General features: G+C 27.9%; 2 protein-coding genes across 2 annotated transcripts; both read right to left on the reverse strand.

Annotated features, from left to right (window-relative positions):
- Nucleotides 1-1,325: 1,325 nt before the first annotated feature.
- Eas (easily shocked) lies at nt 1,326-14,504 on the reverse strand. Its single transcript, NM_001163140.1, is given in 8 exon segments — nt 1,326-1,766; nt 2,156-2,381; nt 3,159-3,250; nt 3,253-3,405; nt 3,805-4,082; nt 7,639-7,779; nt 7,968-8,335; nt 14,187-14,504. Coding segments are annotated over 7 exon segments (1,065 nt in total). The 5' UTR covers nt 8,085-8,335; nt 14,187-14,504; the 3' UTR covers nt 1,326-1,708.
- Nucleotides 11,043-12,694, reverse strand: LOC100575351. The gene is made up of 2 exons (XM_003247959.4): nt 12,083-12,694; nt 11,043-11,399 (listed from the first exon to the last, which is right to left on the reverse strand). Exons 1-2 carry the CDS (start codon nt 12,396-12,398, stop codon nt 11,119-11,121), a joined length of 597 nt encoding a protein of 198 aa, XP_003248007.1. The 5' UTR covers nt 12,399-12,694; the 3' UTR covers nt 11,043-11,118.
- Nucleotides 14,505-24,104: the final 9,600 nt, after the last annotated feature.

Genomic DNA, 24,104 nt, shown 5'->3' on the forward strand with positions numbered 1-24,104 from the left:
AAAAAAGTAAATTTTTATTATCAAACATTTTTCTTTATTTTTTAGGGTATACTTTATCATATGACGGCGGCCGGTCACTTCGCCCCGGGACACATTGTATAAAGATAAAAAATAATAATAATAATCATACTAATTTCTACTACTAATATTATAGTATTATAATCAGCAACCAAAGGCAAACATTTGTAAACAAAAAAAAGTTTGAATTTTCACCGTAAATTTCAATATTTCTGTTTGACAACCTCTTTAAAATGCGAATGTCAGAAAATCCTTTCTTACTGCAGTATATATAGATCATTTAATCAGGGGTGGACTGGGTAGGAGACAGGCCAGTCAGCGGTTTTAAAACTTCGGGCCATGTTTTACGGGAAATTAATAAACATAATAAAGTCAATTTTTTTTTATCGAATTACTATTCAATTATGTTTGATTATCAGTTACTACAGTAACTACTAACTGTTGATTATTTATTAGTTATTACTTTATATAAATATGATAATATTAAAAGACTGGGTACAAATGTTTGTGATCTTACTATACCACGGCCTCACCCACGAACAAACTATACAAAATATCTGCTGCAACTTCAATAGATGGTCGCGTGCTCGGTACAAATTCAAAATTTAATTTTTGATGATTTTTGTCGTGAGCAATAGCTTTTAATTTTTGTCTATCAGTTTCTTTTTTTTGATGGATGGTAAATAAACGCCGTTCAAAACTGTTGCCTCATTTTCAATTTGAATTAAATAACATTTCATATTTGTATTTAAAATAAAAATAAACAATGGGTAATGGGTTTGATCTCACGATATAATATTATGTTCTTCCATCATCAAATATAATAATATGTATATTGTATATTATGTAGAGTGCTGCGGGACACGGGTATAGCCGTAACCCGCAAGCCTGTATAGACTATAGTGATTTAATCAGAACGATACGAAAATAGAATAAGCCAAAAACAAAAATAAATTGATGTGAATTAATTTTCGGCAGAAACTAGAAACATTGTGTATTATCCAGCGTTTAGAATTATACGTCATATTATTATTATTTAAGATACATTTTTGTCTGATTTTCTATTTTATTTTTATAAATAATGCAGGGGAAAATTATATAGGTACTACAGCCCACAGGCCAGTCCGTGATCGGTGACCAGCGGACCAGGCCAGTCCGCCCCTGCATTTAATCATTAGAGGAAGTGAGGAACCACTATTCCAAATTTCAAGTTCATATGTTTTGTAGTGGTTTAGATTTAGTGATGAATGAGTGAGTGAGCGAGTGGTATAGATTTACTGGTTGTAATAAAAAAAAAATGCAGATTATTTTGCTGCAAAGCAAAAACAGTGTTGGTATCACTATTCACTATATAATATACACAATTTACACATATATTATGCATATATTATACACAATATTATATATATTATGTTTCAACAAAGCTCTTTGTAATACCTATTATTGCTATATTATAATATTGTGATCAGGATGAAACTTGGTGGCGGTGTTGCAGCAAGTAAATTACGTTTATAATCCACGGTGGCATCGTATATAAATAAAAAAAAAAATGTATGCCTTAAAACTTAATGCCTATAATATTTATTGACAAAGCGTGAGGCTATATTATAGCATTTCCTTGTCTCATATTGGTATAAATGGAAATGTAAACATGTTAAATTTAAAGTATTATCAAAATGTAACGAAATGTTCATTTGATGAGTGAACTTTTTGCTGTCATGTACAGTTTGAATCTCATTTTTGCATACCTGAAAATTAAAAAAAATTACTATTTAAATAATGAAAAATAAAAATGTAAAACATTAAAGGTATACCTATAGACTATAGCTTTTGGGTTCAAAGTTTAAATTAGTAGAAGAATTTCGTCAAACTTTTAAGAGGATAACTACCTACACCCGCATGTGTTACAAATGTACAACATGGCAAAAACTGTTGGCGTAACTAAGAAACGAGATTTTTACCACATAAAAACAACGTTGCACAGCCAGAGTTTTCCTTTTTATGTGGTGAAAATCTCGTTTCTTAGTTATGACTATAGCCTTTTCGGTTCTTTTCCGCGCAAAACCGTGTTTTCTATGCTATACATTTGTAAGACGGAAACAACACAATATTTCTAGCTATATTATCATATTATTACTTTAAATAATCGAAATCGATCACCGATATTTCGGCTTGTACGAGTGACCAGAATATCCACAGCAAATGCGATGCAATTGCAAACATGTTCACCTGGTCCTTAAGCACGGCCACCCTTTGATCGTTTTGGTCCAAAGATTCACCGATGTATTCTTCAAGGTATGACCTCAGCCAGTCCATTTGCAAATCGACATTTGGATACAGTGAAAAGTCCGGTTCTTGTACACCTGTGTTATTAAAATCGATGATGAGAAAAAAAATCTCATGTGTAAAACATAAAGATTCGCCGCATGTTAATAATAATTTTCATTAATAAATATCATACTCAAATATTGGTATTGTACAGTTCACTTATAACCAGAATAGCTAGAGTAGCCTCAAAGTTTAAAGTAAGGGTGGAACTTAGATTGGCATAGGCGCAATTTAGGGAGTTAGGCTGGACGTGCTTAGGAGTTTTGAAATAATTATGACCCTCAATATTTTTATGTATTTATGTATTGGGATTTTAGTGTAGGTACCTATAATAAGTTTTAATACTTATGCACCTATAGGTATAGCATATTCAGAATCTAATGTGTTAATATTCCTTTTCGATCTTAAGAAAAATATTAATACGTTAACGGTCTCATGTCAACGTAAGATGAAACGTGGTATCATAAAAAAAAACCCATGCCAAATATATTTGGTATGTGGTCTATATAAGTAAATAAGATTTCCTGTTAAACTTTGTTTAACTTAACAAACTATATGGTTTTATTCAACAGTCGTAAGAGTACTTAAAAAAAAAAAACAGGAATTTTAACGTAAAAGCTTGAAAATTTAAAACAAGGTATCTCATAGTATGTGGTTCTTACAGTAAATAAAAAATATCGAAAATATACGCCATTTTTTATTAGCGTTCAAATTTTTAAGAAATTTGTCAAAATGACATAAATATTATGTAAAAATTTTGTTGAAATGTACACATTTTTAAATTGACTATCTATTGATAATGTAATACACACCAGCGAATTCAATAAAGTGATTGGCTATGTCGTATGCCTGATTGTTGAACATGGCGTACTCATAATCGATGAATGCTACGCTGACGGGACTATTCCCACTGAATTGTCACTCTGCACAAGTATGTTGGTCAACAGTAGGTCGTTGTGACAGAATACGACTGGACTTCCAATATTCTCCAGCGATGCTTTGAGCGTTTCAATATCGGCTCGTAGACTTTTGATGCCTTGGGGGAATGTCTTTCGGAACCTATATATATCGTTTATTATAAATAATGAAATATGAAATCACGTGCAGATGGTTTTAAAATAATATATATAATATTAATATATTATATTATATAATAGTCGCGCGTAATCGGCGTAAAGGACACTGATCTATATATTTTTTTTAGTCGCATACCTAAATATTAAATAAAATAATATTGTTATCGTTTAAAAAATTTTTTTTTCTTAATGTCATATTTGTAGGTCGTAGGTAGTGTAAACGTAGCAAGTTAATATTCCTGATTATTTCTTTCAAAAACACAACTACTCAGTAGTGACCGATAAAATGAAGGTTTTACCTTAAGTCTTTTTGTGACTATAATATAATAGCTCGTAAATATAATATTTATAACTAATACTATAAATTTCTTTATGTACTGACTGGAGGTCCGTGGACGGAGAGCTATAACGTTCTGGAATGAGATTGGCAAACTGTTCCATTTTACTCCAAAGTTCGGATTTGGTCGTCCCGTCATCTGCCCTTTTGCCTGCACTTACACCTAACCTATGAAATCTCGCCATTGTTCTAGCCACAAGCCTGTAAATGATCGGGTCCCGGACTGTGGTAGTGGTTAGCGTTTCGCCTCTAATGTATTTGTACACCATACCATTATCGAACGTTGCGTACAAGTCCGGCGCGACTCCAGCATGGTACAAAAACTGGAAAAACACACAAGAACGTACACGCGACAGTGTTATAATAAGGTTATGTTTATAAAATGTACAGTTCATACCTATAAGCTCAAATATTAATTTTTATTAAATTATTTCTTCAAAGAGATAATAGCCATTTGTAATCATAACTTATATAATCAAATATACTTTATGGTATGTATTGTAAGTTGTAACCATACAGCGCAATATGTACTCTACAGTTAGTAAATAAGTTAATAAGTATACAAGCGGTGCGTAGGTAACAAAAAGACCTGATAAATGAAATAATTTTTTTATACAGCTTACAGCTCGCGCTCCAAGTACGGTATAACATTTTTTATTTTGAACACCGAAAATAAAAAACTATTAATTTTATTAATTTTTTTTTGCAAATATCAAATTAATCTAATTAAAAAAAAATATATAAAGTTAAAAACGTTTATTTAAATCGAAGTTTATTTTTTACTATTTTTTAATTTCTTTCGAGTGTAAATTACTTTGAATCTTAATACCTAATTTTTTTCAAAATATTATTTTTGGGCATTTTCAGACCTAAGTAAATCTTACAATATTTATTGGCCATATAATTTTCATAATTTTGTTTATATGTTTACCTTGAGTCAATTTTTCATTTTTCATTTATCAAGTCATTCTGTATAAAAATATAATATGTATATATACATCCAAAACAATAAATTGTATTAAAATAGATAAACAAACATTAATTGCAAACAATTTTTAATTAAATGCATGTATATTATATAGCCCAAGATATTTTCAAAGTATATAATAATATATTATTATAATATAAGTCTATAACATATTAAAATATTATAAATGAATATCAAGATTCTGGGATTATTAAAAAGTTGTTAAATACCTAAATACCTAATAATTGTATAATAATTTATACTAAATTCATAAACAATTTTTCTGGTAATACAGTTTCCCACATGCTAACAGCTAGCTACCATATTATGACGGTAAATTTTGATATTTACTCAAAAACCACTTGAGCATCCCTTTACATTAAGGATTATTCTTATAATAGTATAAGAAAACAGTAAACGCACTTTACTGAATACTTTTTTTTATTCTATTTATTGAATAATATTTTACAAAATTAGATTTTTTCAAAAATGGAGAGTTCTTTAATAAATAGGTAGGTACTTAAAGTTGAGACTACGTGAAAAATGTTGAAAATGATTAAAATTTGCAGATAGATAAGTGTTTACTGTTAAAAGAATCAATAATCATTCAATAATACTTAACTACAAGTCTACAAACGATTATTAATATACCTAGGTATAATAGGTTATATTATACAATTGGTATGTACAATAATTAGGCTTAACAATCATACGATAATTGTCAATAAAAATTACAATAATATATAAGTTTACTACCTTATATAGGTACCTACTTTATATTATGTGTGTAAATACTAATTACCATAGCGCTATTAATCGCTTTCTTATTATCAATAATGTTTACAATATATTTTAATGTAGTGTCACTTATATTGTAATACTTTATATACATATATTTTATGGGGTGTAGTACAAATGGCTGACACTCAATAAGCTGAAATACAAGACGGTCAATTAATTCAAAGGCTGACATGAAAAAAAATGATTCGATATTGTGATAGGTATAATTATAGCCTACCTATATCTTTTTTTCCAACTTTCGATGTCATAAAGACCCATTTTTGCGAAGCGAATTTTAAGGAACTACTGAAAAAATACCGACTATATATTATACACATTGTACGTCCTTGAATCACATTTTTTTGTTATACATAATACGCCAAGTGATTCATTTATCATGAAAATACTTATTGTTTCAAAAAGTATTAATGTTTTTTGAAAAAAAATTTACAGTTTCTATAAAAAAAAAATTTTTTTTTATATTTTAATCTTTATTATTTACTAAGTTTTTCCCTTTTTCAAATGACAAAATATAGTTTCAATTTAACATTGCAAAGCAGAAAATATTTCTGAGTATTTCGATACATAAAAATCGAAGTTACGGCGAGTATAGTGTCTGTTTATGAGATATAACTTTAAATAGGTACTTATAAGTTATAATAGCTTATAACTCATAAACTACTCGTCCTAAATTCGATTTTTATGTGTCGAAATACTCAGAAAAATATTCGGCTTTCGAAGATTAAATGAAAACTATTTAACTGTATACATATATGTTGTCACTTGTCATTCAAAAAAGTAATAAATTAAATTTATTATAAGGATAAAAAATATACATATATATTTTTTTCAAATACACGTTGTTTTGTTACAACTTGAAACTATGTAAAAAAATATTACCAAAAAATTAATACTTTTTAAAATAACGAGTCGTTAATGATTAAAGAATCACTATGTATAACTTTAATGTACCGCTGTCCGATTGTCCGCTATACTATTATAGCATAATGCTAATCAGTATAGTTACTACAGTAAGATTAAGTTTAGTATTTTTATTAATCAAACAATTGATAATATTATAATATAAGCATTAAGCGTATAGTAAATTTAACTATAACTAAATAAAACAAAGGTTTTATTCTTATTGTTATTGTTAACGTAACTCCTATTAGCTCGTAATTATTGGACATTGAACATGTAAATAAATAATTTGCGATAACTGACATCGCACCGACATTAATTCAAATCTGCATACAATTTATATATAGTTATTATAATTTTCTATAGGTGGGTGTAGCTTAAAAATATAAATTGTCTGTTTTTGAAACAAAATGTATGATTACTTGTGGTTATTTGTACGTGAATAAGTATAATGTATATATTATGAGTAGGTATATTATCGTTACAAGTGTAAGTAAATAAAAATACACAAGGTGATTCGCTAAGCATGATCTCTCTCCCTAAACAATTTAATTTTTAAAATAATGTATTTTTTCAAATTCTAATTTTCGAAATTTTGTAAGTATAACTATGCCAGATGCCTAATATATAGTTTATTTATACTAATATTTATAGTAATTTAATAAGTATGATGTGGCGATACAAATTATTTTTTCAAATAAGAACTTAACTTTTTTATATGGTTTGTTAATTTAAGCGTGTTTTTTTTAAATATTGGACGAATTTAAATTGAAATTCGAACGAGTAGTTTCTTAGTTATTATTCTCTATGTCGGATAATAGTCTTTTATATTATAATAGTTTTATATAGGTAAAATATAAAATTGATGTTGGTAGTAAATAATAATATACTTAGCCGAGTAGGCTTAAACTACTTATTATACTCGGTCAATTTTTCATCATAGTCTTACTTTGATATCTTCTTAAACTATTATAATATATTATATTAAATTATATTATCCTTAGAGCTTAAATTTAATCAATATGGAAACTGATTCATATTTCGATTAATTTATTAAGTATATTCTATAAGATAGGTATAGTGCTTAAGTACCTAGGTACTTATAAAATATCAAAGTTTTAATAAATTCATTATTATAGGTATAGGAAAAAATGGGGGGACCATGTTTGGTGAATCACCCAGTGACCCAGTATACTACGGAAATAACGGACCTTAAAGTTTTCGAATTCTGCTTTTCTGTCAATGATCTGTTCCGTATTTTTGCCGTAAATGCGAACCAGCACGCCATCATCTTCTGGACGCGAATCGTTGAACAAACCGACCAACTTGTTAGTAATACCATCTGTGAACAACTAATGTTTTATGCACAATATTTCGTTAGTTTAATTTTAGATTTTTTGTAAACCATCAAAATAAATAATACTGCGATTTAGCTTAGAAGCTTATAAATATATTTAGCATAATATGCGATATATATGAGCTTTGTCGCACATTATATAATATTATAATATGTATTTATTACTATTGGTTTTTATTTTACCTTGTATCGGATTTTTTCGAAATCCCAGTCTGGTCTTATTAGTTTCAATATAATTTGAGATCCGTTTTCGATGGCGTCGTCTTCAACAAAGATGGGCAAGTGAGGAATAGTAGACATTTCGAACGGTCGAGAAGCTAATATTATGTTATAAAATAATTTGTATATCTATCAACACACGACGTACGATGTAAAAGGTGGGACGCGCGTGATGCCGTGATACCAATCATAAACCAGAAATATATTGGCTCTGATCTGGCCAACCACTTTTTTCCCTCTTATTTCAAACCGACATCATTATATATTGATTAATATAGGACAAAGAAAAAAGATATATCTACGCATTATTTTAGATACACGCGTAATGGAATCTGTAAAATAAATAAAAGTATAATAGTTTTAAATAATATATGTATAAACAAGTATTGTATTTATATAATCAATGGTGGGACCTAGATATAGTAGAGCTAGTAGGTATATTTACTATATTTACTATATATTATAACAATACTTTTATTAGTATAACATGTAATATTTTTAAATGAATCCAATTAAATATACTATATTAGATACTTTGTGTTCCACGATCATTGAGACATATGACAATAATATAATCGAGTTTGACTAAAAAAGGCGAAATATTATATTATATACTCCATAGGTACTAAGTATAGGTACATAATATTATTATATTATGCAATATTCGTATCTTGATAGTTGTTTCCGAACTGGCTATGTCATAATGTATCTAAGAAACCATGATATATAAGTATTAGGTAAATAATTCAATATATGCTATTGCTCCGGTTTAGGAACAATCATTATTATTTATTAATTATTACTAAGGATTTGAAAACATTTTTCTACATTTTTGAAACCTATTCTTCAGTATTTCAAGGCTTACAATTTTAATTGCATAATTTAATAGGGGAAAACGGGGTATTGCCGTATGTGGGGCAAAACAGTATAATCAGGATTTTATCAATAATTTATATCATATAGGAAAACTGAACACACTAATTTGAAGTTTTTTGTTGTTTATTTATTGAATATGATAATGCGCATGTTTTGATATCACATATTGGAAAAAAATTATTTTAAGTGTTTTTTAATCAATTACTATAAAATATTTTCAAATATTTAACAAATAGAAAATGGTATATTAAAAAAAATTGTACAGATATGTTTTTATTATTATTCAATACCTTATTAAGTGTAATTTGCATGTCTAATTTGGATACATTAATTTATCGACTTAAAGTTTCTTATAAAGCTCGATTTATTTTAATAGTCGTGTTGAGGCAAAATCATATAATTATACCACAGGAATACATACGGTTTTACCCCAGGTGTGGGTAAATTCGTATTTTTTAAAAAAAAAGTAAAACACAGTTTAAACACGTTTAAAAAAAACCAAAACTTAAGAAAGTTTCAAATAAAAGTTATAGACCTTAATATTTTCAATTTATACCAGTTTAAAAAATTGAATTTCATAAAAAATTATATGATATATAAGCCATGCCCTATTGTGCCCCAGAGTCCGTATTACCCCAGTTTTTTCGTAAATTTGTATTTTTCCAAAAATAAATAAACACAAATTACACACACTTTTAGATAAAAACGTAAAAATGTTTCAAATAAAAGTTATAGACCGTAAGTTTTTCTATGCATAACAGTTTAAAAAAATTGCTTTATGTTAAAAATTACATGATTTATAAACCATGGAAGCTTAACCATACGGTTCTGCCCCGCCTTCCCCTACACACATATTTTTTATTAGCTTAATTAGTAATCAATGCTACACTAATGCTCGGTCTCTCAATTATTGAAACATAATAATTTATATGTTGAATAACTATCAATAAAAACGTTTTATAGTAGTATACTAGTATGTATAAATATTATATTGTATTGTTTGTCAACTAAATAAAATACTTAATGATAAACGAATCGAATTCATTTTAACATAATATTATCTATTAACAAATGATAAATTATCTCTCATACTAAGTAATTATTTTAAACACTTAGTAATCAGTATCTTTAAAGAATTAACATTTTTGAAAAAAAATTTCTTTTTTAAACGACAACTGGCATTTTAAACTGAACGGGTCGATGAATGTATTGATTTGACAATGATGTGTGTTTTTTTGTCTGTCACTATACATTTTGAGGCAAAAAAAGGTATGATTTTTAATTTTTGAAAATGTTCAAGTATAGGTAATGAAAATTAAATTTCGATCAAATAGTAAATTATTATAGTTCTACCTAATTTATAAACATAATATAAATTATAATAACATTCAAGTATTTAAAGTTTTGATGATCTGAGTAGTAGCAAAAATTATACCAGGGTATCCTTGTAGTTTGTACCACTTAATAGCTATATGTAGATCTTAAGATCAATTATATAGTATTTTAAATCACTATAAGTTGTAACCATATAGTCGAGAGAATGAAAATTGGGCCCTGACGTGGTGGTGAATTTCTGTAATGGTTTTGCAAAGCGCGCATTTTGAAATATTAGATTTAGCTATAATTACCAAATACAAATGTATTATAGAATGATTTTGTATATAAGTTTCAGTAGGTACCTACCCCTGTTTTTCGAAGAAAAAAATGGTTGCTATCATATCGCCAGTGGCCACATTTAATTTTCCCGACTCTAGTTCTGATTAAGTATAATAGTTATAAATGTCTGTTATTTTCAAAAAAATAAAAAAACTTAAATATAACAATGATAAAAAATAATATAGCATAATATTATATTATTTTATGATAATTTTAAAATTATATGGAATAAAACAACATTAATACCTACTTTTAGAAATAATTAGTGTTTACTGGAATCGCGTTGTACCTATATCTAATTAAGTTGATTAAATTAAGATTCATAATCTATTTTAATTTTCTGAAAAAATATATTTACCTTTGAATGTTTTTCGATAGTAATTTTGTAATGCAAAATGTCTACAAGTAATTAATTCATGTTTGATCATAAATTAACACCAAAACATAGGTGTATATTGATAGAATGATTTAAAATATATGTAATAAAAATGTAGCTTGTATGTTAAGTTAGGTAGTTAACTCCGTGAGAAGAATTTATTTTATAATTAATAAGTAATTGAAATTAGGTATCTATACATTTTTATTATTTTGGTTTATCGATAGATACAACTTTATTACGTTTTTTAATTTTCTTCTTCGGCAATTGTGTATTTTTATTTGAAGCAATGTTTGTTTTCTTTATATTATCATCATTTGTAACGTTCAAATATTTAGTGTTTTCATTAATTGCTTGGGAGTTTATTTGATTAGTTTTCTCAATATTTAATGGTTTATTGAACCCTTGAATGTTTGCGTTATTGTTGCAAACAGATTTTATATTGTTTTCTGTCGACTTAAATTTCTCATTTTCAGTTGATGTTATACCTAAAGTTATATAATTCGATAATAATTTTTAGATGTGTCTTTCAATTAATTAACGTAAAATATTTATTATATGCAGGGTTGGGATATAAATGCTTAAGAAATAACAAACTAAGCTTAAAATTTGTTTCATGATTTAGAGAACTGAAATGAAAAATTTAAATTTGAATATTTTTCGGTTTTTATATTTTAGTGCTATTTTTGGATATTTTTGGATCTTAACTTGTTTTTTTTAACAAAAATTGGGCGTTTGTTAAGAAATATCATTTGAATAAATATGCCTTGGATTATTGTAAAATTTTAAAAGAAAATATACTATAAACCAACTACACGAATGCTCTAATGCGACGAAAGTATTGTACTTATGCTGTAAATATGTACTCGTCAGTCGTCACTCGTGTACTCGTACTACACAAGTTGAGTTTTCGGTTGAACGTGTTGTGTTTATTATTCTTTGTAGCCTCTTAACTTGTAGATAACTTGGTTTTAAAATGCACATTTTTGCAATTTTTGTTTTTTTTATTGTATACTTTTGGTGCATATTTAGCGATATTTAAGGTAATATTATAGCACATATTAATGCAATTTTAGATGCTAAAAAATCCCAACCCTGATAATACTATAATAAAGCACATTATATACTTTATGAGTTATATGACAATATTTGTCACTTAAAGTGTACTTACTACAAACGTTTTTTTCATTATCTAAAATCGAGGCTAAAGTGGTGAACGAGTCTTTATTAATAACATTTTTGTATACTTCGTGCAGAGGTGCATTGTCCGCTGGTCGCCTTAAAGGGGAGGTGTTCTTTTTAAATGTATTATCCGCCCTTGATCTCACAATTTCTAACTTTCTCTTCAGTATTCCTAATTTTTCATTTGGGTATAGTAACTCTTCGTTGTCGTATTCATCAAATATTGTATATTGAAGTGTTGGTTTTAGATTTTCTAAATTCGCTTTATTGTTTTCATCTACGTATTCTGTGTTTGGTTCGGCCATTGTGTTAAAAATATTGACTGTTAATATTGTTTGTGTTTTACATAATATGAATTCTATAAATCAACAACTCAACGCTACCATGCCCATAAATTGTTTTAAAAAACAGAAGTTATATAGAACATATGTCACGTAAATATTACTTATACAAGTTAGGGTAAAACATTGCTCTTCAATATAGTATGTAAGATATCCCGGTTTCTATAAGTTATGATAGAAGAGAACACATAGTGTTATATTAAAATATAGTAATTACCTAATAAGTAATTTAATTAAGTACCTAATTTCTAATAATTAACATAATTTACAGGCTATCATCAAATAATAATTACATTTTATGTATCGTATAGTATAAATAATAAAATATCGAGTAAAATATAGTGATAACATGTTTAAAGTCCCTATACGAATTATATTTTTTAAACAAATTACATAAAAATAACTAAAACTGTTATTTTTTGTTTAAATATCTAATTTTGTCAAAATTTTGACTTGAAATATTTCAATAAAAAAAATTTGTATAATATTATAACATATTATGTTTATTAGGTATTTTAGTATTTAATTAATGGTTTTTAATGTGTTTATTAAAATATTAATAAATCTTAACAATCGATGTTTCTTTAGCACAAATAAAAACAATTTTTTTTTAAATTTTAACTAATTATTATTTAAAATAATTCAAAAAAATATTTTAGCCAGCAGTATTATACATTATTATATACTATTATAGCCGACACATATTATTTCATCTGACTGTAATTTAACCGACAGCTATTACCACTACAATCAATACTACTAATTACTTTAAATGAATTGTTCTATGCAGTGGCGTCATTTCAGTTTTTGAGAGGGGGGGGGGCAAAATATTTGACCGGCCCAAAATAAAACTGAAAAAAAAAAGCTCGCTAACATTTACATTACATTACAATATTGCATTTTTATCTCAATACAAATACCCTCCTTATACATAATTGTATACTTACTTGGTTAGTATCAAAGGTTAATATCATAAGCATACAGGTAAGTAACCCATTTTTTTAAGAGATAACAATAACAAAATAATTAATACATATATGTAGGGGTTACTTAAATATATTACCTATTAGCTACTATATAAAGGCCCAAAATTAGCCCATACCTGGCCCGACAGCGGCCCGCTAATGACTAGGGGGGGGGGGGCAAATGCCTACCCTGCCATCCCCCCAAATGACGCCACTGGTTCTATGATAGTACATTAGTAGGTACATAGCATAAGAACTCGCTACACCGCATATAAATACATAATGTTGTCTCCGTCTTACGAACGTATGACATTGCAAATTTTTGTTCAACAGTTTAAAATTTGAGCAGTTACCTTTAATAATAGAGAAAATTAAACTCTTATCAAACTTAAAACTATGGACATTATCTGATATTTTAATTTTTAAGCAAGTTAGAAGTAGGTATGTAAAATATTACAATAATAAATTCTCATAAATTCTCATAAATAGCTTAAAAATGTAAAAATCGTAAAATAACTCAATTGAAAGCACAGACAATTATTATACCTTACAAGTTACAGTATGATAATAGATTAATTCATTATATGAAGCTTATTGAACAAAATTGGAACTGCTGAATTGCCATGTCGTTACGCTACGTTTGTAATACCATTGATTATAATTTATAATTAATGGTAAGACGGAGAAAACCCGGAAACACAAACGGGTGTGGCGTCCTCATGATATTAATACTATTTTTATAACTATATTATAATATTAAAATAATGGGTATTCATATCGTGCTTACGTGTTGGATTATCCGTTTCACTGTGGTGTTCTACAACTGTAGTTCTACATATAGGCCAAATGATTAGACTCTAATCGGGTTATTCGACCTACTGCTCCAGCAGAGGCCGAATCCTGAGCTCCTAATTTTGTTGGCCTTGGCTGTCCCCGTGCGCAGACAATTTGAATGAGTATTGAATATCGGGACAATCGGAACACTTAGTCGAGACTCAAGACTCTACACGGTAACTGACCCTGACGTACTGAACACTACTGACCATTGACCTAAATTAAATGAATTGTATGTTTCATATAATAAAATATAACATGCACGTGTCATACTATCATAGATTAGAATATATAATATTATTATTTTATAATATATAATATATTATTTTAATCAACACGTACGTCGTATGAAACATTCAATTTCAATATTATCATAACATAATATTTTATCTTTGCGGGACGTTGTTTACAGATATTGTTATCAATTTATAGTAGATATCACCGCAGAATATATGAAATTATTTCATATATTCTGTGATATCACGGCATAGAAAAGAGATTAAACGGTATCACGGTCTTCATAATGGTATAATCATAGATATATACAACAAACTAGATAGCCGTCTCCTTCTTGTCATGGAAGTCGGCCGCCATTTACAAAGCAGGCAATGTTTACAAAATAATATTATCATAGTATATATGTATAGATAAATATATATGTATATAAATAAATGTAAAATAAATGTAGGCATTACCTGCTTTGTAAATGGCGGCTGACTTCAATATCGGCCACCACCGTAGTACAAAGACGGCTATCTAGTTGTTGTATATCTAAGGGTATAATATGTATATTATCAATACAACTTGCTATGAACCTTGCAAGTGGTAAGCTCTTGTCTGAATATGATATGAATGATTATCCCACTTATCACGAAACTTGGCGCCAATAAATTAAATCATTATTCAAAGCACACTGGCCAGGTGCTATTTTACTCTATTCCAAATAAGTTTGGAAAAAATCGCGCAAGCAGGTCCGCTGTGACCACGATTTAAGATAGTACTATCTTATAGTATACTATCTTAAATCCACAATTAAAGATATACAGGTTAGCTATCGCCCGCCAACCAAGCGGTCCGGAAGTGTTACGGTTGACTGGTTAGGTTAGCGTAGGGCGCTAGTAGTACGTAGGGTTGCTTTATTTTGTTTTGCCCATTGAACTATATAATATATCAGTGGCGGCTTGAAAAACAAAAGAAAAGTTAAGGAAAAACGGAAATTTTTACGCAAAATCTGTTTTCGAAAAAATTGATATTGGTTTTTGATGTACCATTAAAACAAATTACCGTACATACGTGAATTTTTTACTGGTTGTTTATATTTTCATTTTCTATAAATGATAAAATTTTCAAAATATTTTGATTTATTTTGAACTATTTAGGGACATTTTCAGTTTCCAATATTATTAGTTTTTTTTTCTATGAATGTCAATAAAATTTTATTTGTTGGTTAAAAAGTTTGAAAATTTAATAGAAGGTTCCTATTATATTGTTTCAAAGGCAGATGAAAAAAATTAAAAATCCATATTCACATTTTTTTTTATAAGCATTCAAAGTTCAAATATTGACAAAATACGTAAAAATGACGAAAATTTGCAAATTATTTTGAGTTAGAAATTCATGAAAAATTTTCTTTTTAAATCTAAGATTTTAAAATATAATACAAGATTATTCATAACTTTGTCTACCTTTTTAAAAAAAAAAAATGTCTACTAGCAAGTCAAATTAAATTTTTATGAGCGTTTTAAATTCATATTTTTACAACATTTGATATTCACTCGATTTCTCATGTAACGATTTTCTTATTTTGTTGTAATTAAAAAACGAATGACTGTAGATACTTGAACATAAAACCGAAATGTTTATATCAGAATTTTCTATATACGATAAAATTTTTAAAATAATTTGACTCTTTTTGAGCTGTTTACGGACATTGTCAGTTTTAAATTCTTTTAGTTTTTTTTTTTTTATAAATATCAATAAAATTTTATTTGTTGGGACAAAAAGTGTAAAAAATTAATACAAGGCTCCTGAAAAATTATTACAACAGTGGTTGAAAAATACATAGGCACAATTTTTTTTTATAAGCATTTAAAGATCGAATTTTGACAAAATTTATGAAATTTAAAATTGACTTATTATTTTTTAGTTAATAATTTATAAAATGTTGAACTTTTATATCTAAGGATTGAAAATTTAAAACAAAATTCCATGTAAGTAGTTTATCCTGTTACCAAAAAAATCTATAAAACACATAAGCACAGTTTATTTGTATAGTCATTTTTATTTCAAATTTAGACGAAATTACATATTATAAAACCTAAAATAACTATTTTAATTATTTTGTTGTGATTGTATAATATTATTCGTGGGTACTTGAAACTTCTAAAGTATAATATTATATATCTATGATAGTATCACACTATCACGGTTTCTTGTTGATGTATAACTCGTTATAAGTACCTAATACATATTGTGATATTGTGATATGATTAATTTGGAATTTATTATACGTACCTATTATAGGTCAATTTTTTTTTAATACGATAGATAAGTATATAATATGTCTTATACCTAGACTGATATACCGTCTCAACTCAGATCGTTTTTCTTATACAATGATATTATATCATTGAATTCAAATTTAATACCATCCATTATACAGTGACCCACTTGTAACCTACTGTACAGCAGAGCGACATCCACTTACCCACCTTTTCTATACTTCATTCATACATTTTAGTATACCTATGTACTCAGTAACACGTCTTAAATAAATAAAAATATATTTTTAGTACTTACAGTATATATAGTATACAATACCTACTGTAATAGCTAGGAAGGTATTTATTTTGGGAGAGGATAATTCATTATTATTATAGTTTAGCTCATTTAGGAATAATATACAAAGTTAAATGATAGTAGTACCTAGCTGAATATTTTATCATATACAAATAAGAAAAGAAGTTGTTATGAAGACAGTCAGCTTGGAATATAAAAGAGGTTAAAAATAAATCTTAGACGAGTTTTGACTACCAATAAATTGTCAGTTGTTTACATTATTTTTGATAAATTTTAAAATATTTTATTTTAGATATTATTCAATTTTTAATCTATAGATTTTTAAAATTAAATACTCATCATAACTGTTTTTACAATACCAACATTTATCTATTACATAGTTCAATCTCTTACATGTAAGATGTTCAATCCATAATATAATATACTACTGTATATAAAGATACTTTCCATATGAAATTTTAATGCATTACTTCTTTCTATGCACTCCCTCATCCACCAAAAAAACTGTTGAGGCACATAATACATATAATTATATAACTATACTTTATATTACTACTTTTTTTAAAAATAACATGTCATTTTCCGGAGACAATTAATTAGAAACGTTATCTTTTTAGCGCACATTTATTTATTCCAAATACAAACTTCTGATTTCCTATAATATGTTTGTTATATCCTTTCGTTTTACGTCATTTAGAGTCACTAAAGATAATATATGCAGTCATGCTGACTGCAGATTAATATTTTATTATTATGAATTACAAATACAATACCTACCTACATGAAAATAATTACCATTGTAATAATTAAACATTATACGCACATAATTATAATTTTCAAGTGCGAGTGATGTTATACATAGCATCCGGGCGAATTACATTAGATTGTAACACCCAACAGTTAACGATATCAGCGTCACTGGCGATATACTGACAAGTTATTTTAAAACAGTTTTGTACATAATTAAACAACGATAAAAATTGAATATTATTATAATATAATTTACAAAGGGCCTCGCCCGTTTATATTAATAAAATAAAAAAATAAAATAAATAATCTATTGGCTTTACTATATTTATGTGTAATAATTATTTATGTTAAATAGTTTCAATAAATTATAAGAGTAGAACTATAGGTTTATGGCTTTCGCTCGTGGATTTTTAGGCGAAACGTTATGTAATAATAGTAGTAAAACTCATAAACTAAAAATGGGTAATGATGATAATTATACATTTTTTTTAAATGTTAATAGTTACTAATACTATACATTTGTACACCGAGAAAAATATAATTTAAAAATTGTGCACTAGAAAGCCATTGTTATTTTAAACAACTTCACTCATTCTCAGAAATAAAAAATGAATTATGTCAGTAAAAAAAATCCGTGTACTCATTACAAAAGTTCTTGTCAGAATGTATGTTTAAAACATGGTGAGCGTCCAACTATGGAGGAGACCATCCGATCGCAAGTATTCAAAAATCTATTGGTAAGAACAGTGTTGGCTAACACATCACTAGAGAAATTTGGTTCGGGAAAATCTAGAAACCAATCGTGGCCATCCCTCATATCGTAACGTAAATGCACACAGAGGAAAATAATGTTATTGTTTATTCTTTCAACATCAGTTTGTATCAAATAGTTAAAACTCATTTTTTGTTATATTTAATATATAAATGTAATAGATACGTTAATTAAAATAATATGTAGCTACTATTTTTAAATAGTATTTTGAAAATAGCAGGTAAAAGTAATATTAAACATGTTTAAACATATTATTTTTAATACCTTTAATAATACAACTTTCATATTTTTGGTAGGTATACAGGTAAAAAATTAAATTGAAATTTGGATATTTAGAGGGGAAATGTAAATGTGACCTATGGTCTTTGACAGCAGGAAAGAGGCAGGAGAGGGAAATTCTATGCATCGCTGTCAGCAAAAATCTTTAGAATGGACTCTATGCTTTAAAATAACAAAAAAAATTACTTACGTGCAGCTGACTTCGTCGTCGACAGTAACGCCGTGAGTAAGCACAGCGTCAGTAGAAACAGCATCGGCACCGGGGCCTTTAAGTATTTGGCGACGTTGTCCATCGTTGTCTTCGTCGCCGCTATATTTCCGATACTTTCAGAACTATTATACAATTTTGTATAATATATAAACCTATGTTATGTCGTGCAGTGTGCACTATCTAACCCACGGTGTTTCCACGGGTAGTCTTGCGTTCGCTATCTACGGCATTACGTTAAATCCCAAAATACCCATTAAATAATCATTCCAGCGTCTGGCGTATAATTATTTAACACGGGAGAAAAAAATGTTCAAATCAGGTATCGTAAAAAAAAAAATTATATATCTACAAACACGTTACAGGTAAAATCACCGTCGGACGTCGACGGGCATGCGTCGCGAACGAACCGTGTTGACGAACTGTGTGTGTACGGTATGCGTGGTGGACCCGGAGGTAACATCGGGTCTGCGGTGTTGCAGTCTGTGAGCGCGCGAGTTGGGAGAAAGTCGACTGTGCGTGCCGCCGCCCGGTTTAAGTCTTCGGCGGCGACAGTGAAAGTGTACAATGTATTATAATATAATTATATTGTGACGGTGGTTGTTTAGCCGAAACAAGGTCGCCCATCAGCCGACCTGTGAAACGTAAGAAAACATTGTACCTTTAGTATTACACTGTTTATAACATATATATATACTTATATATCAATTATTATATTTATTAATAGCTTTTTATGAATGGACGTGTAAATGCGCAACAATTATTATCGAATAATAATAATATTATATCGTCTCATATTCCATATAAACATAGGATAAACATAAAATATGCATACATTATACATAAGATAAGATAAGATATTGTCGAAACGATTATAATAAAAATGTCAACACAGTAAGAGATAGTGTGCGTCTGAGCATCTCCGAAAAGTCATATACATCAGCTACAGTCTGCACTACTAATTACTAAATATTCGTCTCTCTAGCGCTCTCTCTCTATATATATATATCTGGCGTGGCATGACCTGCCGCAATAATGTATTACGATATTACAATATTATTTCGTATCAGTGTATCATCAGCAAGCCACACTATACTGATTATAACGAACCAGTGAGAACGTATGTCACTTACTAAATAATACTTATAATATATAGCCTATATACTTATGCCGATATTAGAAGAGGATGTTATACCAATTTTTGCCCAGTGTTTATCAAATAATTATTTAAATTATAAATTATAATATGTATAGAAAATCTGTTCTTCATACTTTTCATTTTGTAGCAAAATTAAAGGGCTTGATGCAAAAACCAGACAAATGCACTTTTTCACGGAATAAAATAAAGAAATAAATCCCTACAAATTGGCGAAATAACCATATTAGTTCATTGTATTATATAAGTATAGCTTTTGTATAGTAAACGGACTTATCTGGTTTCTTTACTTTAATGTAAGAATCAGCTGATAAATCCGGACTCCAGTATCATATTTTTTCTGCAGCAAATAATGCCAGAATGGTATAATATTCATTATAACCCAGACAGCAATTTTTTGTTGAATAATATTATTATAACATTATAATCACGAATAATATTAGTATAATGTTATTTTAATACTATTATAATATTATTGCTACAAAATGCTGTCTGGGAAGTAGTATATGCATACATTCTAAGACTTGGTTAATGTGAATAATAGCTTTTGTTTTATTTAAAATAATACAATTTATTTCTTTGTGACAAAAAAAAATGTTAATTGAGGGGAAATAAATAAGATATAAGTGCATATCGGGTAAAGTTAATTACATTTTAGATTCTTGGAGCAAAAAAAGTATTGATTTTACAATATGTTTTTTTTGTGTTTGAAGACATTTTTTGTAAATTGTAATAGAAACAATTTTTATTTAATATTTACATAATATTTTTTGTGGATATTTGAACGTTTAAAGAATATTATTATAATTTATGCACACAATGACATTTTCAAATGTAAATACTGCAATATTATAAACTTGTTAAGTATAACAGGGGCGCCATTTCAGTTTTTTTTAAGGTGTGCAAACAATTAAAGAGGCCAATTTTTTCCCACCTCCAGGCCAATCGTTAAAAAAACTTTTCTAGTGTTTTCAGTTTTTCATTACAGATTCATTACAGTATCAAAAACATACTTAATAAAAATATATTTTTATAGTTAACACATTACATTTTACCGTACATACATTATGTGTATATACTGTATAGTGTATAGTAAAGACATTTTTAGATAGAATAGATGCATATTATTATTATTATGTCTTTTGTCTATCAGTAACCAGGGGCGGACTGGCCCAGGGTGCTATACACCAAGTAGCACCCCGGGCCCCCGTTTGTATTTATGATCCGGGCCCCCGATTACCACAGTCGGTATACGGTATAATATTGGTATAATACGGTATTATACAAAATAAAAATAAAAAAATATATTTCAACATATCTACAAATAAACAACATGTTATTCTTAATTTTTTTTATATTTACTTATAAAACTAAGGGCTCTTTCCTAATTTAGGTAGGTTTGAAAAAAAATTACGGGCCCCTAATTAATTTTGCACCCCGGGCCAAAAATAGCCAGTCTGCCCCTGTCAGTAGCCACTTACCACTTACACATATTTGTGTGTGCCAGTGGATAAAGTGATACTGATATCAATTTATCAATTATTAAATTAAAGAACACAATATTATAATATTATTTATGATTATCAGTGAATAGCTGCGGTGCATGCACAATTAAAGATTGGACAACTGAAGGCCATCTGGCCATAGTATTAATTAGGCCTAGGCCAATTGTGGACAACAAAATTACAGGGTGTGCGAGAGCACACCCCCCCCCCCCAAATGGCGCCCCTGAAGTATAAAACAAAGTGTATTGTATATTATTGTTATTATTATAATTTTTGAGTTTCAACGAAAATTAATTCAGCATATACCTACCGTATTACTATTTACTAATATTACGTCTAATAATAAAATAAATGTCTTTAATAGCAAAATACTTCAATGTCTCATAAAAAATACTTACCTAGTAAAATTGACCGACAGACCTTCTCAGCTCAGAATCGTTTTTACGTATGCAATGATTTATCTCTACACCTACTTTACATCAGAGCGGTTACCTACCTCGGACTACTGCTCGTAGTACCTACTACCGTTTTGTTTAGGGAAAAGTTCATCTGAGTGGATTTTTCGTCATTGATTTGAATTTTTTAGTTTGTGGAAGAGTTTGATTTTTTGTAGGTATATCAGTGGTTAGGATATTATATAGAGTATAGGGTGAGAAGTCACTACTCCAGGAAACTCCAACTTTAATATTCTGCACAGTTGAATAGTAATTTTTATGATGAACTTAAAGTAAATTTTTCAAACCATATAAAAGTATATTTTGATCATACAACATCTTTTTTAAAAATTGGACTAGTCTGGTTTTTGCAGCAAGCCCGCTTTCAATTGTTCAAATTAGGATATTAGATAAGTAACATGATAACATAGCAAAGTACTAACTATAGCTATAAGTGCCTATAAAAAAGAATATTATCGAATGGCCTTTATTTAATTTATTAGAACAATAAATATTTACTTATTAGAATAATAAGTAGGTAGGTACCTATACCTGCTATGCAGTATACATGATTACATATTTGCATAATGGTACTAATAATTATATGGGGTAAATTATAATCTTAGAATCGTAAACCTGAAGCCACCAAAAATTGTACAACTATTATCATAATTCATAAGTTATAATTCCTGATACCACGAATGGAGCAACTTTAGTGTAGGTATAACTTGGATAATACTTAATAGGAAATTAATAATAATAATTTGTAAATTGTAATAACAAAATTATTTAATACTGTCAAGGTTATGGGCCTCAGTGCCTCGCCTATTAATATGTGCAATTAAATTAATGTACTTACAAATATTTTCAGAATTAATCAGATAATATAAATATAATAATAATAATAATACAAATACCTGTATATATAAAGTTGCGTATTATGTAATTAGTAGATATAAGTACCCATAAAAAAAATAGATTAATCTGATATTTGATAAGTAAATTAACCCAACAAAAAAAATTGTTCAATTCTATATTTTTATGATAAATACCTATATATAATATAACACAAACTGCACCTTTAAGAGTAGGTATTTATAAACTGCAAATAATAATGCAGACAATTAAATAATGTTAAAACCCTGACAGATAGACGACGGTCCATTTAAGCATAAGTCGTCTATAGTATACCTAGTTCATGACCTTACAGATAATTGCACAACACGTCCACACTTGCATAAAATAAATACTAGGTATACCTACGACATAATACATTAATAAATTTATATATAACATATTAGGAGGTACTAGTATAATATTATATTATTATACATTTATACCAATCTAGTACCTATTTTTATATTTTGAAATGACTACAACAAAATATAATTGTATCTACTACCTGTCTCCTGATGTTGTGAAAACATATTTTTCGTACCAGTATACCACCCACAACTCACGAGTCTAAAATTGAAAAATAATGAGTTTATATATTAGAGTGTTTTATAATAACAATACATTTATATCGCTGCCAATTTTTTGAGTTTATGGCAAGTAATTATTACAAATAATTAACTATACCTTAATATAGGCATACAATTCACGAATTATATAATTATTTACAATATCAATTAGAAATTGATTGATCAATGATTAATACCAACTTAGTACATGGTATAATAATTGTTTTAGGGAGAAGTTTTACATTTTTAGATAGTTAAATAATTAATTCAAGTATTTATATTTAAAATGTTTAAAAAATACGAGTAGTTTATATTTTAAACTATCTTAACATAACTTGGCAGCATTTTAAGCATTTTGCCTTCATTAGATAACATTATAATATGTAGGTTATAATATATTATATATATTTTTATTTTATTAGAATAAAGGTTTCTTGACATTGTCATTAATTTAACTTACTGTTATTAAGTTATTTTTTTTTACATTATTACCTAAGCAATTGAC

This window comes from Acyrthosiphon pisum, chromosome A1 (genome assembly GCF_005508785.2).
Source record: "Acyrthosiphon pisum isolate AL4f chromosome A1, pea_aphid_22Mar2018_4r6ur, whole genome shotgun sequence".
NCBI classification, from domain to species: domain Eukaryota; kingdom Metazoa; phylum Arthropoda; class Insecta; order Hemiptera; family Aphididae; genus Acyrthosiphon; species Acyrthosiphon pisum.

Excerpts from the sequence above, each read along its gene's own strand:
- LOC100575351 (XM_003247959.4), bottom strand. The coding sequence starts at position 12,398 with ATGGCCGAACCAAACACAGAATACGTAGATGAAAACAATAAAGCGAAT. Across the intron at positions 11,400-12,082 it reads TAATGAAAAAAACGTTTGTA|GTATAACATCAACTGAAAAT; the intron begins GTAAGTACACTT and ends ATATAACTTTAG.